Source organism: Peromyscus californicus, unplaced genomic scaffold (assembly GCF_007827085.1).
Source record: "Peromyscus californicus insignis strain IS unplaced genomic scaffold, ASM782708v3 Scaffold_8__1_contigs__length_139910024, whole genome shotgun sequence".
NCBI lineage: Eukaryota > Metazoa > Chordata > Mammalia > Rodentia > Cricetidae > Peromyscus > Peromyscus californicus.
The window spans coordinates 67,677,154-67,694,143 of NW_026294606.1; the positions used below are offsets into that span (position 1 = coordinate 67,677,154).

The 16,990-nt window shown below is 37.6% G+C and overlaps 1 protein-coding gene across 1 annotated transcript in view; it reads left to right on the forward strand.

The window, feature by feature from the left end:
* Window positions 1-16,990, forward strand: part of Stam (signal transducing adaptor molecule) — a 64,745-nt gene that overhangs the window by 28,384 nt on the left and 19,371 nt on the right. The window contains exons 3-8 of the mRNA XM_052727684.1: window positions 5,575-5,650; window positions 5,736-5,831; window positions 7,854-8,000; window positions 12,777-12,867; window positions 13,197-13,389; window positions 14,776-14,870. Of these exons, the coding sequence (XP_052583644.1) occupies window positions 5,575-5,650; window positions 5,736-5,831; window positions 7,854-8,000; window positions 12,777-12,867; window positions 13,197-13,389; window positions 14,776-14,870 (698 nt within the window). The remainder of the gene's footprint in view (window positions 1-5,574; window positions 5,651-5,735; window positions 5,832-7,853; window positions 8,001-12,776; window positions 12,868-13,196; window positions 13,390-14,775; window positions 14,871-16,990) is intronic.

Sequence of the window (16,990 nt, forward strand, 5' to 3'; positions counted from 1 at the left end):
AAATATAAAATATTTCCTTAAGGTGTTCTAAGATTTATCCCCCCTTCTTCCTTCTTCTGCATTGTTCTCTCCCTTCCCAATTAAAGCCTCCCTTCCTCCTACTTCCTATCACTTGTATTTCTTGTTTTTCTTACCTGTTTTTTGCTCTTCTCTTCTGTCCCCATATACATTTTAGAATTGGCTTGATTACTTTAAAGGCAAAACTTTGCCCCAATGTTTTGTTCATTAAATTTGTTCTTTGGCAGTTTCATGCATGTCAATAATCTATTCTGATTGCTCTGACCTCCATATCACCACACCTCATTTTGTCCTTTTGTTTTACCATTTGGTTTTTGTGTGAACAGAGTTTGAATAGGGCTGTCTGCATGACCATGAGATTGGAGCTATCCATTAGAGCCTGGTGGTTCACCAGTGGGTACAAAACTGAAGACAGTGACTCTGTCTCACAGAGTCTTATCAATAGCCTACAGTTCAGCAGCAAGGAGTATAGCCCCATGATTCTCTCCTCCATTCATAACTGACTGTTGAGAAGGTTTGTCTTATATGGGTCCAGTGCAAGTAACTGTATCTTCTGGGAGTTCATGATTTCATTTGTAAATAGTGGATGAGAAATGAATTGTTAAAGTCTGAGCCCTCATCCATTACTCGATATCTGCATATCGAGTCTCTGTATTCACCACTGTTTCCTGGAGAGATAGGCTTCTCTTGTTAGGGTTGAGAGTAGCCTTTGCCTATTTACGTCTATTTAGCTTGAATTAACATCAGTAGTAATTTCCCTCATAGAACCTATGACTTCTTACGGCACGGGTTTTCTCTTCAGTGGAGCAGGCCTCAGATCCAATCGGAAGTGGTTGGTTAACTCTACAGAGCATTGGTGCCACTATTGCACATGAGGTCACATTTTGCCTGACAGATGTGTTGGAGTATGTGGAGTTCACTATGAATAGGATTTTTGTTTGTTTTGTTTGTTTATTTTCTTTCCCCAGTAGCCTGCAGTTTGAAAGCTAGCCAGCAGAGGGCTTTCCAGTTCAGTTGTAGCTTGATTTCTCTGTATCTTGCAACCAAGATGTATAATGTCTTAAACAATAAGTCTTGCAACGGTGGGCAACCAGGTGGAAAAGCAGGAGACTGTATTGTTTTGGAGCCTCTGGGCCTCACAGACAATTACTCATGTGGAGATTTCCCGTACTTAGCACTAGGATTTTGGTTCAGTGTCTTGCCATACAGGGTATCACCCTTCAAACTTTTTTAAAACAATATTTTTATTTGGATTAGAAGATTGTAGGTTTTCATATGGCCTTTTCATACCCCTGTATTTTTTTTTGTTGTTCCTGTCCCCCTGTTTTCTCCATTCCTCCCTCCTCCCTTAACCCTTTCTTCCTCCACCAATCCCCCTCTGTACTTTCATTCTTACCGGTGTTCTGCAATTTTTCTCCCTAAGGTCCTTTTCCTACTCCCACTCCTGGACCTCTTTCTACTTTCATGGCTTTCACAAGTATTCCAAGTTAAACACATATACACAGAAAAAAACAAAATTGAAGCTAGGATCCTTAATGAAAAAGAACATGTGACATCTGTCTTTCTTGGTTTGGGTTACCTCACTCAATACTCCTGCCCGCTCCGGTTTCATCCATTTACCAGAATAATGCAAAATTCAAGTTTTCTTTTCAGCTGAGTAGAATTTCATTGTGTGTATGTACATTTTCCTATCCATCAAGATGGGCATCTAGGCTGATGCCATTTCCTATCTTGTTAACAGGGTAGTGGTGAATATGGATGTGCAAGTATTTCTTTAATAGGACATAGGTTTTGTTGGGTATATGCCCAAGAGTGGTATGAATGAGTCATAATAATTTTATTTCTAGTTTTTTGAGGACCCTTCAGGTTGTTTTCCTAAGTGATTGCACTATTTCGCATTTCTACCAATAGTGTGAAAGGACTCTGTGCTGCACAAGCATTTGTTGCCATTCTTGATGATGGCTATTCTGACTGGGATGAAATGGAATTTTAATGTAGTCGGAATCTGCATTTCCTTCATTGCAAAGGATATGGAAAAAATTATGAAGTGTTTAGTAACCATATGTATTTCTTCTCTTTGTTTAGTTCTATACTCCATTTTTAATTGCCTTGTTTGGTTTTTTGATGTTTAGCTTTTTGAATTCTTGTATATTCTAGTTACTAATCCTGTGTCAGATGTATAACTAGCAAATATTTTTTTCCCATTCAGTGGTAAGCCTCATCCCATAGCCTTTGCATTGTTGCCTACATGACCTCTCTTGAATTGACTCCACTTATTGCCCCGATGCTTACCTTGACATTCATTCCACATTCCTGGCATCTCTGACTTCATAGGATCTGCATTCTATTGCATCATTCAGGCCCCACTATCACAGATTCACAAATTACAATCTTGGCTGCTGCAGGGATCTTGACCATTTTCTTGGCTTCCCGGGCATTTCTTTGAAATCTGGAGGGAAGCTTTCGTGACCATATAACTCTCAGACTTTGTGTGTCTGCAAAACCAGCCCGATGTGAACAATGCCAAGGGCTTCCCACAGCTTGAAGAGGCACTGGATTCCCTTGGTCACACCATGGAGGGCCAGGATATGTGATGGAGTTTCCTGGGCTACTCTCAGAGTAGGATGCCCTAGAGCTCTCTTTTTAAAACAGTCAAATGTGGGGTATGGTGTGACTCCTTCTTCAGAGTGTCTTTCCTACTGATGTAGAGTATTTGACTTATTTTTTAATGGTTTTTATCTCTTCAGCAAGCAATTTCCTGACCCCAACTTTATCCACAGTTATTTCTGAGCAAACTGCAAACTTTCCCAGCCTTTCTAGTGTGTTTTCTCTGCCATTCTATGTACACTTGGCTAAAAGCAGCTAGCGTAATCATGCTACAGCCTGAATGGTGGCCTGACTTGAAATATCCTCAAACAGATTAAGTACTCCACTCATTTGAAGTTCAACCTTCCACGAAGCCTCAGGACAAGAATAAATGTAGGCAAGTTCTTTGCCAGAATGTAACACAAATGACCTCTGACTCAATTCCCTGTAGAGTCCTTAGATCTTGTTTGAAGCCTCTTGTGTACAGCGTTTACTGTCAGTATTCTGAGCTTACACCTGAACTTCCCACTGAGCTCTGCTTACAGCACTGCAGAACTCTCTAACTTGTATTTCTCAGTGTTGTGGTTTGAAAGAAAATGACCCCCAAAGGGAATGGCACTATTGGGAGTTGTGGTTTTGTTGGAATAAGTGTGGTCTTGTTGGAGGAAGTGTGTCACCGTGGAGGTGGGCTTTGATGTCTCTTTTGCTCTAGCTTTGCTCAGTGCTGTAGATTTCCTGTTTCCTACAAGAAGTAGACTCTCAGCTATTACCCCAGCATCACATCTGTCTGTATGCCGCCATGCTTCTTCTGTCACAATGATAATGGACTGAACCTCTGACACTGAAAGAGAGCCACCTAAATTAAATGTTTTTCTTTATAAGAGTTGCCATGGCCATGGTGTCACTTCACAACAATAGAAACCCTAATTAAGATTCCAAGTTTTTACATATTTTTCCCCACCAACCTGTTCTGAAGACTTCTGAATCATGTCATCGGGAAAATTCATAGCAACAACCGTGCTTCTCTGGTATCGGTTTTCTGTTGCTGTTAGGAAGCCAGCTTAAGAGAGGAAGGATTTATCTTGTTTCATAATTTGATGAGTTTCAGTCCATTTTGTAGAGGCAGAGTGAAGCAACTCACATTATAATAGAGAAATCTTGTTTATTTCAGTTCTTTAAATTATATAATTCGTGTGTTTGGTATATATGTGTGCACATGTACATGAGGTGTATGTGTGTGCATGCATGTGGAGTCCAGAGGTTGATGTCAGGTGTCTTCTCTAGTCATTCTCTACCTTATTTTCTAAGACAGGGTCCTTACTGAACCCAGAGTTCACCAATTTCACTAGGCTTGGATGGTCATTAAGCTCAGGTCCTCATGAACATGTGGCAAACACTCTATGGACTAAATCTCTTGAATTCTAGGATTCTTGATGTGTAGTACCTTCTCTTCCATCCTCTGATTTCTAATTATTTTAGGCTTCCTGATTTCTAATTTATTTCTGCTTGATTCAGTGAAGTCACTGATTCTCAGAATCACCTTCCTTGTGCTGTAATCTGGAAACTGTGTTTATTTAAGTCACAAGTTTGTACTAAAACTTGGCAACTCTCTGTAGGCAGGAAAGTGAGACTAACTTGTGTCTTATCTGACTTGTTTCTTTTTTGTGGGTTATTATTCATTCCTGCCTGGCTTGATGTCCCTAAACACCTTAATATATATTAATTAATTAATTTGCAGTGATGGGAATAAAACTCAGGGCATGCTAGACACTCCAACACTGACTTCCACGCGTATCCATATATTTTTAATTTACAGTAGTTTTATTTGTTTTAAAAATAGATTGAGAGAAAAAAATGAGGCCTAGAAATATAGAATAGAAAGTAAATACAAGTGTAGACTGGGGATGTATCTCAGTGATAGAGTGCTTTCCTATATAATAAAAGTCCTACGATCAGTCCCCAGCGTCTTTGAAACAGAAAACAAAGGCCAGTTGTTTTCTTAATTGCTTTAAATAACCAGAACTACTGTACATAATAAAAGTTCAAAGAATTAAGATGTTGGTTAGGATGACTGGTGATTTCTGTCTCTGGTATGTGGTAGTTAGCCTAAAAATCCTTCCTTTTGGGTAGATCACTGAGTTTGTGACACAGTCATTTTAAGCAGTTTTGAGCAGAAGATTGGCCACTTGGCCCAGGTAGAAGTAGATGCAGGGTTGTGTTTCTTATGTCATAGCTACTGAAGTTTCTCTCCGTGACATGGTGCTTTTCTCATAGGTGGGTTGTATCTTAGCAAGCTCCCTTTTTGCACTTGTTCCTCATTAGAAGGACCATGGCTGCTGTGCACTACTGTAAATAAGACTTAGGCTGCAGTCCTTTCCTATGTCAAGATTCTCCTTGCCTGAATAGATTACTCCACCAGTTCCTGTTGCATGTCCTGGACCTGTCTGCTTTTTGATCATCACCTTTTTCTTGCCCATAGTTGTATGGAACAGGTCAAGCTGGGTCCACTTGGGCCAGGACTAGAGAGGGAGCTGCTGTCACTACCAAAGCTATCGGGCACTATCTGTCAATACATATTTCATATGTATTTTCTAGTTTTGTAATTGTTTATAGCAGGAGTGTGTGTGTGTGTGTGTGTGTGTGTGCTTTATTTATATATATATATATATATATATATATATATATATATATATATATATAAATATATAAATCTTGCTGAACTTATTGTTATGACTTGAAATGTATTAGCCTTCCAATTTACCTACAATTTTTCATGCAGAATTAGCTTTAAATGCTTCCTCTCTGTCTACTGAGCAAGAGAACTTGTGATACCTTTGGGAATTTGAAGGGAACTAGTATATAGTTTTCAGATGTCATTAATAACCTAACTCTTGTACAGTAATTTCCCTTCTATACACTTAGTGGAGAGAACTAGATTTATTATTAATTGTTAAACTTCTCATTTTTTAGACCTAAAGACTGTCTTCGTTCTATTATGAGAAGAGTGAACCATAAAGACCCCCATGTTGCTATGCAAGCTTTAACTGTAAGTAGGTTCATTTTAAGTAAACCACACTGCTTAATTATCCTTCAACATTAAGCCCTTTTAATTTCTCACTTTATCCTTACAGCTTCTAGGAGCATGTGTATCAAACTGTGGCAAAATTTTTCACTTAGAAGTATGTTCAAGAGATTTTGCTAGTGAAGTAAGCAACGTATTAAATAAGGTAAGGAACGTTATGTCCAGAAATCAAGGAAGTCTTTTTTCATGTATTTTTTATTGTTAAGTTCTTCCCATTTTAAATTCCAAAGTGTGTGTATGTGTGTGTGTGTGTTTGAACTGTATTTCCTTTTTAGACTACAAATCCACATAAATTTTAGTGTTGGTTCTTTTGCAAACCACATTAAAATAGGTTTAGGGTCCATCTATCCTTTCATCTGATAAGAAAACATACATTCCTATATATTTAATGAAATAATACCAATCTACTTTAGGCACTTTTTTTGATACCATTTTTGTACCCATACAAAGGTATTTCCCTAATGTAGAATCCTTCAGAAGAAACTGCCAGAATTAAGGTCCTGTTGAATCTTCATCTTATGTGAACTACCTGACTGTCCATCACAGGGTTTTCCTACTGTGTTACTGTTCGACTGGGCTAGACCTATAGATGAAGTTGTCCCTAAGGTTGAGGCAGAGAAGTTCTTACTAGGGGACTGCCTCTAAGCCAAGACTGGGCCAGTTGTGATTCCAAACTAAGAAGCACTCAATTCCATAGCCCATAGCACTTGTTAGTGGAACTTAGATACTGAAGACAGCAGAGTCCTTGTGATGGACATTGTAGAAGAGAGATAGTCTCTCCAGATATGTCTATAATGAAGGTGGCTGGTTAGAGAATTATAGGAGGACTACACTATAGACTTGAAGAAATCGCTCAAGGCCAGGACTGGATTCTATATTTTCACCCACATATTTGATCTTTAGTATTTCAGCCAAGAATTTAAACAAGCCCAGCTTATTTTCAAGTCTATAGAGGAAAACATGTAGCTGTTCTGGTCATTCGTGTGTTTGTGTGTTTTTATCTGGACAGGAAGAACAAGAGAACTGGGAACTGTAGTATTGCCTATTTAATTGCATGTCAGAAAAAATTCAGTGCCTAATTCAAGGAGTCTAAAAATAGAAATGTAACAGTTTTTCTAGTAAAAAATTTCATGTTTTATAAGTAATTATTTCTGGCTTAAACTATTTGGTATTGTATATCAAGAAAAGGATTTTAATGTTAATAGGGGAATTCTTTGGGCAATTTTGAAGTATATGAGTGCTTCAGATTTTTAGTAGGAAAAAAACTTGTACAGAAATGTGAAAGAAATAATACTTTTATAGGTCTTAGTCATGATTCCCTTTTCTGTTTCAGTGAATCACATTTGTTTTTTTAACCAATGAATGGACATGTCTTACAGTGTTCTGAATGTCCAGTGAAAGGGGTGATTGTTTAAGAAGATAGTTTTCTACCATATTTTCTGTAATAAGTAAGATACATAAAAAAAGTTATATCGTACTATAAACAGCTGTTTGGAAAGACAGAAACATATAGAGAGAGGACTTTAAATGCTTTTAGCTTTTTCCTCAAGGGGGAAGTGCTCTTTGGAAGAAAAAAAGCTCCTAAGATGATTAGCATGTAGTGTACTTCACACAGATCTCAGCTAAGAGTCATGAGAAAGCACCAGGTGTGAAAATTGAAAGGAAGGAATTAAGGAAAACGGAACCATACCATTTATTCTTTTCTTGCAGTTTTTAAAAAATAAAAATAGCAATGCAAAATAAGTTATTTTTCTTTGTTGTTCTGATGTATAAAGCCTCTAAAGTTGTACATTGCACTGAAAAGGCCTGTCATTCCAATCTGCAAAATAAGTTATTACACATTTAATGTTTCAGTTTTGAAGTGAGATATAGCTAATAGTATCTTTATTGTTTTTTCATAGTATGAAAGTAATGTTGATTTATAGATGCTATTTTCTTATTTTCACATGTATAATCTATTGCTATAGAAAATGAATATATACATAGACATATAAGATATTTATATATATATAATTTTATATTAGAAGGATATCTGTTATAAAGGGACAATTTGTGATTTTAAAAGAGATCTGTAACACTTGAGAATTTATATTTTACTTATACCAGAAAACTGGTACTTTTTCATTTCTCTCTCTCTGTCTGTCTCTCTCTCTCTGCTGTTCCTTAGGGTCATCCTAAAGTATGTGAAAAATTAAAGGCTCTTATGGTTGAATGGACAGATGAATTTAAGAATGATCCACAGCTTAGTCTGATCTCGGCGATGATTAAGAACCTTAAGGAACAAGGTGTTACATTCCCAGCTATTGGCTCTCAGGTATTCTGTGAAGTTGTGTGCTACAATTCATTTTTTCTTCTAAAGTAGTTACGTCTGACTTTTTCTCTGGCTTTCATTTATAGTTAGCTTTTACTGCTTTAGAGTGGTTTATAGTAGACTATTAGTGGACCCCAAGCTCTCCTTTCCCAATACCTCTCCTTCAAAAAGGAGTTGCTTTAATGTTTTGTAATAATTCTTTATTTAGTTTTACTACAACAAAATTGCATTGGATCAGGTAACAATGGATAATCTTGTTAAATGCTTTTAATGCTGTTACTTTATCTACAAAGAATGATAGCTTCCCAGGCGGTGGTGGCACATGTCTTTAATCCCAGCACTGGAGAAGCAGAGGCAGGCGGATCTCTGTGAGTTCGAGACCAGCCTGGTCTACAGAGTTCCAGGACAGTCAGAGCTACACAGAGAAACCCTGTCTTAAACCGCCCCCCCCCCAAAAAAAAGAATTATAGCTTAAAAATTAGGGTATCTTTTTATTGAGAAATTGATGAATACCTTTATATAAATTAGAAGATATTAGAGGCCAGTGGAAAAAGAAGCAAATGAGCTGACTTTTGTTTTTAAACAGGAGCTAAGTAGAGCCTGAGTTTTGATTTCCCTCTAAAAGATGGGGCTGGCACAGGGGTGGATTTCCTTTGGCACATACAGCTGTCTGTGTAATGCAGTGAATGTCTGATTTGTGTCCTATAATAAAAAAATCAAGGGACACCTTGTATATGTCTCTTGTAGGTAGCCAATCCTTAAGGGTATATGCATAGTAATATAGTATATTTTCTTTTCCTGCTGTATGGATTGGAACAAACTCTTAACAAGTTATGTGAAACCATGAAGGAAACAAGAGCTTACCTTCTGACTGTTGACCCCTTTCAAGAGTCATATTAGATTGTATACTTTTGTCTAGAGCTATCTAGATTTTCTTCCCAAGGCATTTGCATTTTATCTGAGTGCTCTTTAGATGTGAAGACCCAGAAAAATGTCCGAAAGAGAAAGGAAGCAAGTGGATTATTTTCTTTTTGCTTAAAATATTACTGTTTTAGCCGGGCGGTGGTGGCGCACGTCTTTAATCCCAGCACTCGGGAGGCAGAGCCAGGCGGATCTCTGTGAGTTCGAGGCCAGCCTGGGCTACCAAGTGAGTTCCAGGAGAGGCGCAAAGCTACACAGAGAAACCCTGTCTCGAAAAACAAAAAAAACAAAAACAAAAAAAAAAATTACTGTTTTAAATTAAGTTCATGGGGATAGGTCTAAATAGTTTTTCATAATTGATAGCTAGATTTTATTAATAATTTTGAAAATTTAAAATTAATGATTTTTATGCAGAACAATTCAAGGTACTATAAATTCCTTGACAACAGAAACAATGTCTATGAAAGAGTAGATGCACTGCAGAGACATAGAGCAGACTTAGTAGAGCTGCATTTTCTATACCTGTTCTAGAACTTCTTACTCAAAATGTGATTCATCGTCGTCGTCATGGTCGCTTGGGAGATTATCAGGACTCCAGCCTCTGAGGTGCCACTCCACACCTGTGAACTCATTGTCTCCATTTAATAAGATCCCCAGATGCTTTCCACTGTGCATAGGAAGTTGAGAAGCACTGCTTTAGAGCACAGCCTTTAGTGCAAATGCAAGCACCTTTCATTCCATAGGTGGAATTGCCCTTATAAGAGGAGGAAACAGTAGTGATGTGTTTGACATGGAACCTTCTTCATTAGTCTAGAATCTTAGTTATGGGAGCAACTTCAGGGGTCTTCTAATGTAATCCCTTCGTTATACACATGAGAGAACTGCTTCTGAGAGTGGCTGGAGGAAGGACAATTCAGTTCATTGTTTTTACACCACCTGCTCTTACCTGTTTTCCAGTAGCATTCACTGGATGCACTTCTGTTTAGATCAGGCTTCATGGGGCAAGAAGTGTAGTGGTCACTGGCAAGAGCATTTATTATTAATTGGTATAGAAATTACATTATTCTCTTGTTCAGATTATTTCAGATGTAGAAGACTGATACTGAAGACTTTTTATTTAGATACATGCAAAACCATTTTTATTTTAATTATTATCTTTCAGCTACAGAAAATTACATAAAATGAAAAGCTTGTCATTAGAAACTGTAAAGATGTGTTTAATGATAGGGGCTGGAGAGATAGCTCAGTGGTTAAGAGCACTGGCAGTTTTTCCAGAGGACCCGGGTTCAATTCCCACATGGCAGCTCACAACTGTCTGTAACTCCAGTTCCAGGGGATCTGACACCTTCACACCAATGCACATAAAATAAATTAAAAAAAGAAAAAAGAAAGAAAGAAAAGCAAATGATAAAGGTCCAACTGCAGAGTTTCTTCTAGACTTTAAAGCTACTTAGCTACTGAAATCCTTGCTATAGTTTTATGAGACTAGATTTTTATCAGCAGACTTAATAAGAGATCCTGAAGATACAAAGGTATTTTCTAAATATATTTTTTATTCAAGACAGAAGAAAATGCAAACATGTTGTAGAAATTATACTTCACAGTTCTGTTAGCACTTGTCATAGTAGTAGAAGACTAGAGCTGCTTCCATGCTGTACTGGGTCATGAGAAGCGTCTTGGTTGGCTCATACCTCTTGATAGGAACTGAGGAGCACACAGCTTAGGAACATGGTGCTTCATATGGTTTCTTTCTGTACTTCCCTCTCTGTTGGTAGAGAGTTTCTTCAAAGAGTGTAAAAATACCTACTTATGTGTGTGTTAAGTTAAGCAAATAATGAAAGAAATTCAAATAAATGGTAAAGGCTGTCTCTGACCAAGTATACTTGTAACTTGTACACGTGTATAGTAGTCACAACAGAATCTAAGATTCTAAATAAGTATGAGTCAGAATTAAGAGTTGCTCAAGTTGTGTTTAAATGAACATATGGCACTAAAGAAAAACTGCCTAGGCATCTGATCATGTACAATACAGTAATAACAAATCTACAGCTATATTTTGTTCTCATGTTGACTGTTTGCCTTTCATTGCACTCAACATACATTTTATTGTTTGCTTGTATAGACACATTCCCTCAAGGAACATACAGTCTGGTGGGAGAGACAGAAACTGAGTTACACTAGAAGTTGAGATTTACTGTTCTTTGCTGTGTGTCAGTCATTGTTCTGAGTGCTGTACATGTGATAATTTGAAAAATTCTTATAATTTCATTTTCTTAATTGGTTGCAATAATTTCTTTATTGATTTGTAATCAAGTCAGTGCTATGTCATTTGTTGTTTCATTTACTCCCTGCCTCAACATCTCTCGTAGTTGTCATATGAATCACCTCTATATACATTGTGGTAAGCCCCTGGATATAAATGTTATACTTCTGCTTTGAACCCAGATTAAACCTCCTCTCATCTGATCTTAGAAGCTACATATGCTAACCTAGGCCTCTAAAGATGTTGAAATGCACCCATGAGAAGCAGATGTTGTTATATCCTTACTTTATTGCAGAGTTGAGTCATCAAGAGTATCATATGGCTAGAGACACCTGCTAACATATGACTAGAAAGTATGGTAGATGTAAATATTATGTTATCCTGATTCTTCAACTTGTATTTCTTTTTTTTTGGTTTTTCAAGACAGGGTTTCTCTGTGTAGTTTTGCGCCTCTCCTGGAACTCACTTGGTAGTCCAGGCTGGCCTCGAACTCACAGAGATCCACCTGGCTCTGCCTCCCGAGTGCTGGGATTAAAGGCGTGCGCCACCACCGCCCGGCTTTCAACTTGTATTTCTAATCACCCCTCTCATACTACATTGTTCCAAATCCTTGTTTAAATACCAGAGGTCACAAAGAATGCTTAACTAAGGGTTTAGGAATGTTTCATTGAGAAAGTGATTTGTTAGCTACTTACTAACTGTTGAGTTAAAACTTGGTAGGGACAAAAAAAGTAATGGAGCACAGTGAACCAAGAGGAACATTATAAATAGAAGAAGCAAATATGGGCCATGGGTATAGAAGATGCAGTGTGAGTCTGCTCAGGAACCACTTTTACCTTCTGGGAACTGGCAAAATAGGCTGCATTCTGATCTGCACTGAGTAAATGCATATTCTAAGAGGCCATGAATGAAGCTTAGAAGCTTCTAATTCCAGACATGTGAATTAGCATGTATTTCTAGCTGCACATTGTCTTGTAAGCACTTGTAACATAGTTGTAAGCACTGACACACTGCCAGAGTTGCTTGCATTTTTGTTTATATAAAATGCAGTTTTAAGATTATCTTTAGCAGGGTAGTGGTGGCGCTCGCCTTTAATCCCAGCACTCGGGAGGCAGAGGCAGGCAGATCTCTGCATTCAAGACCAGCCTGGTCTACAGATCGAGTTCCAGGGCAGTCAAGGCTACACAGAGAAACCCTGACATAAGAGAAAAAAAAAAAGACAATCTTTATTTCATTAAAGTGATCCCTTGCTTTCCTCTCCTGACCCCTCTTCTAGTTCTGGAATTTTTCTAAAATTATAAAATATTATTTTTGTTTTCTTTCTGACTCGCATATTGTTTCTAGTTTATCGTCTTTAAGTTAATCTGGGGAATTGCAGATGGTCTATCAGTCTTTCCAGTTGCAATTCATTTCTCCATTTCTGATGCTCTTTCCTCTTTGAAGTGGAAGGCCTTCCAGATTGGGTGTCTGTCTGTCATCTTGAGAAGTCTGTAGTAGACTAATGAGAGGGGTCTTGCAAGGTTTTAGGGGAGGTACACTTAGGACAATTTGAGAAAGACTCTTACTCCTTGTCTTGCTTTTTCCTTGTATGTTAGGCTGCAGAACAAGCGAAAGCAAGCCCAGCTCTGGTAGCCAAAGACCCTGGCACTGTGGCTAACAAAAAGGAAGAAGAAGATTTAGCAAAAGGTGAGTTTGTAAGTCCTGACTGAATAACGTTTTTTAGTGATTTACAGATGAAGGAAATGGCTTCAGATGAAGCAGAGCTGCTTTATTTTTTAAATAAAGTTTGTCTTTTTATTACCCAAAATAACTTAAATTATAATTTTTCAATAAACTGTCAAATTTTGAAAAAGTTATTTTTATTCTTTCAGTGATGGGTGAATGTATATAACTTCTAATGATTTGTTATTATATGAGGATATACACTAGTCTCCTGTTACACTGTTGAGAAATAATACTGTCAGTGTATTGTCGGCTGTTATTAAGATCTGAGGACTTTAAAATCTGTTTTGCAGCTATTGAGTTATCTCTCAAGGAGCAAAGACAGCAGTCAACTGCCCTTTCCACTTTATACCCAAGCACGTCTAATCTCTTAACTAACCACCAACATGAAGGTAGAAAAGTTCGTGCTATATATGACTTTGAAGCTGCTGAGGATAATGAACTGACTTTTAAAGCTGGAGAAGTTATTACAGTTCTTGATGACAGGTAATGGTTAATTATACATTGAACACTTGTGGAAATGTATTCTATAAAACCCCTGTTTTAATATTATTTAATTAAATGTAATCAATTACCAAGCATAATCAAAGTATTGACTAGATGTTTTAGATGATGGTTAACTTGCTTGCCTTATACTATATAGATTCCTTTTGTAGTGTAATTTTCTCCTCCTTTATGTACTTAAATAATTTTTATTTGTTTTGGAAACCTGTTTTTTTTCTGTTCCATCTAGTAATTTGAATTGTTAAATCTTGTAAAAGGTTAAAAGTTTTAGAAAATAATGGTAGATTTGAAGGAAGTACATGATCTATTGATAGTATCCATACAGAACCATAGATCTATGTAAAACGTAGTAGTTTTATGCTTATGGTATCATGGGGGAAGAGCTGCATGGCATGAGGTTTTTAGTTTTTATTGTTTAGTCTTTTGTGTTGTCAAAGGGCCTTTTAAACAGCAGAAATGGATTTCCCTTAGTTCTGTCCAATTTGGCACATGGTTTGGGCCCTTTATGGTTCCGACACAGCTGTGTAGTCACTGTGGTATCACATGTGGCAGGAGGAGCAAAAAAAAAAAAAAATCAGGAAATCTCTTTTCTAAGGTCACAGATCCCATTCAAGAAAGCTCTGCTATCATGAATTAATCACCTTCCAGAGCCGCCGCCTCTGACTTCAGCATGTGAATTTTAGGAAGACAAACATTTATTATATTTTAATATTTTCATGAAGAAGCCAAAATGATGTAAATTTCGAGCTGGCTAGCTAGAACTGCATTGTTCATTCTTTGGGAAAAGCATTTATTGAACACTTGCTGGCTTTCAGTATAGTGGGCGCTGGAGACAGTTCTGTTTCAAGTTTTGTACTACAGGTGGTGCCATCTTCTGTATGTGTCACATTGGGAGGAGAAACACAGTCCTTGTTAGTGTATGCATGAAAGAGCAGTGGTGTGGGAATGGAGACGTGGTCCCCGAGTCTACTTCCACATCTTATTAGAAAGAGCTCTTACGTTGAAACCCAAGGGACTACCTGATACAGATGGTTTTAAGCCTAGGGCCTCTTTTTGGGGGAGAGTCCATAGCTCTTTATTGGCTTCTCAGAAGATTTACTGACCTTCTGAGGAAAAGAACTGTGGCTTCAAAGACTTCTCTTGAGGGGCTCATTTCCTGTTTGTATCAGAACCTCACACTAACTGATGGTGCCACTGTAGCTCTTCACTTCCTGTTTGTGAACATAGGCTTCAATCTCGTTTATTGCATTGTTGTAGCATTCTCGTGTGGTGAGAATGCAAGTTCAATACTGTGGACTACTGGTAAAATCTTACAGGAATACTTCTTTCTTTTGGTAAAGCATTCTTTTGTTTGTTTGTTTGTCTTAGTGATCCCAACTGGTGGAAAGGTGAAACCCATCAAGGAATAGGGCTTTTTCCTTCTAATTTTGTGACTGCAGATCTGACTGCTGAACCAGAAATGAGTAAGTACTTTTTGATCTGTTGATCGATGATCGATAATCCATAGTCTTCTTGATGAAAGTTGAGTAAACTCAACTTTATAGCCAAATGACTTAAACATTTTTGCCCCTATGTGTTTTAAACAATGAAATTCTAAGCTGCGCAGGGTGGTGACGCATGCTTATAATCCGAACTCTCCTCCAGTCCCAGTCTGTGGAAGAGTGACCACTACACAGTGAAGGCTACCCTGAGCACATATCAGTAAAATCCAAATCCTTATCAGAAACAGTCTACGAATTACATCCCTATGTCTGCCAGACTTTGTTATATATATCTATCAAAGACTACATAATGGATAAGATGTCCTAACAGTGAAGAAAAGCCTTTAACAGCAAGTCAGAAATTCTAAATCTTTAATAAAATGGTTCTCTCTCATAGCTACTGACTTATCTTTTTTACTTTTGTAGAGTCAGATCTTGATACTCATTCTTTTAATACAGTTGTTGGAGCTAAACTACTCATTGGAACTGAGAAATGTATGAACTCGGGGACTGGAGAGATGACTCAGTGGTTAAGAGCACATGCTGTTCTTCCAGAGGACCCAAGTTCATTTCCTATCACCCATGTTGAGTGGCTTACAACTATCTTTAACTTGAGCTCCAGGAGATCCAATGCTTTTGCCCTTCTTGGGTACCTGCACTTAACGTGCACATACTCTAACACACAGACAGGCATGTATATATACATAGTTTAAAATATATATATTAAAAAGCCTATATAAACCTATTTGAATGGCCTCGTATAATATGTCATCTTTTTTAAAAATCTGGTCAGCTGGAGGTGTGTGTTGTGTTTTGGGCTTTTTTTTAATGTCAGCTTTCGGCAAGTTTAGAACTTCTTTGGACTTTTGTTCAAAATGAGAGCCTAGATTTCACTCATGTCTGTTACATAGCTATGTCATCTTTATCTCCCATACAGCAGTGCAGCTGTACTGTGAGTTTTCTGATTCTTGTATGTTTCACTCTGGACAGCTTAAGAGAAACAGGAGGATAGGAACCTATGTAATACAGTAATAGTCCTCAGATTTAGAAAATATGCTAGCAGGATCCCTGTATCATCATTCTTTTATAGGAAATAGAAGCCAAATTCACTTGATCTGTCACATAGATACACATGCCTCATTTATGTTACTTTATTTTGGAGACAAAGCTAGTTATTGTGAAAATATGCCATTATATATGTAAATAAAATATTTTATGTATCATACATTTGGTGTCAGTTTCTGTGAGGAAAGGGGCCGCAAACTTGTGCATTATCAGTTCTTGTGAAGTCTGCCATGTGTTTTCTTTTGGGTAACAGCCAATGAATGCAGAGCTGTCCCAGCTCTCTTCTTGATAATAGTGTAAGATAGCAAGCAGAATGTCTGTAATAGATGTCCCTTTCCCCATGGGAAAATGAATCAGCCAATTGTTTTTTGTGGGGGTGGGGAGGTGGTATGTAGCATATTGCTTTATGGTGACTTGAATGGACTGAATAGGATCATTACATTTCCAATTAGACAATACCCAATCCCATAACACATAAGAAGAACTTCTTTTCAAAGTCAGGTAACAAGCTAGATTCCAGAAGGAAGGCTAAAAGACAAGACCAATTGACACACAAGTCCAGCCTTTCCAATTGTTAGTTTTCTGCAAGAGATTTTAATCTTTCTAAACCACTTTTTAAAAAATAAGCATACCATATAGGATTGTTTTGGAAATTCATCAGGGTGAATTAATACTCCATCGAGCACATTGAGTCGTGTAATGAATATTATTTCTGTCCATAGTTCTTCCTACTCTGACATCTCCCTTTTCATTTTCATTCCTAACATTTTCATGTCTGATTGACCTCATTGATGATCACAAGGACCAAAAATCCAGAAAAAAAAAATACTCATTCTCTAGAACTCTCTGTACTTTTTGGTGTTATTTGGAGGTGAAGATTGCTTTGGTGAGCAAGAGAAATCTCTTTAAGGCCAGTTGTTTGCCGAATCTTACCACATTTCTCCTCTGAGTACAATGAGATTAGAAAATCAGGCTCATGTGTTGGCCAGTGTAGATTCCTGCTGAGGCCACTTCCGTGGTTCTTCACTGACCATGAT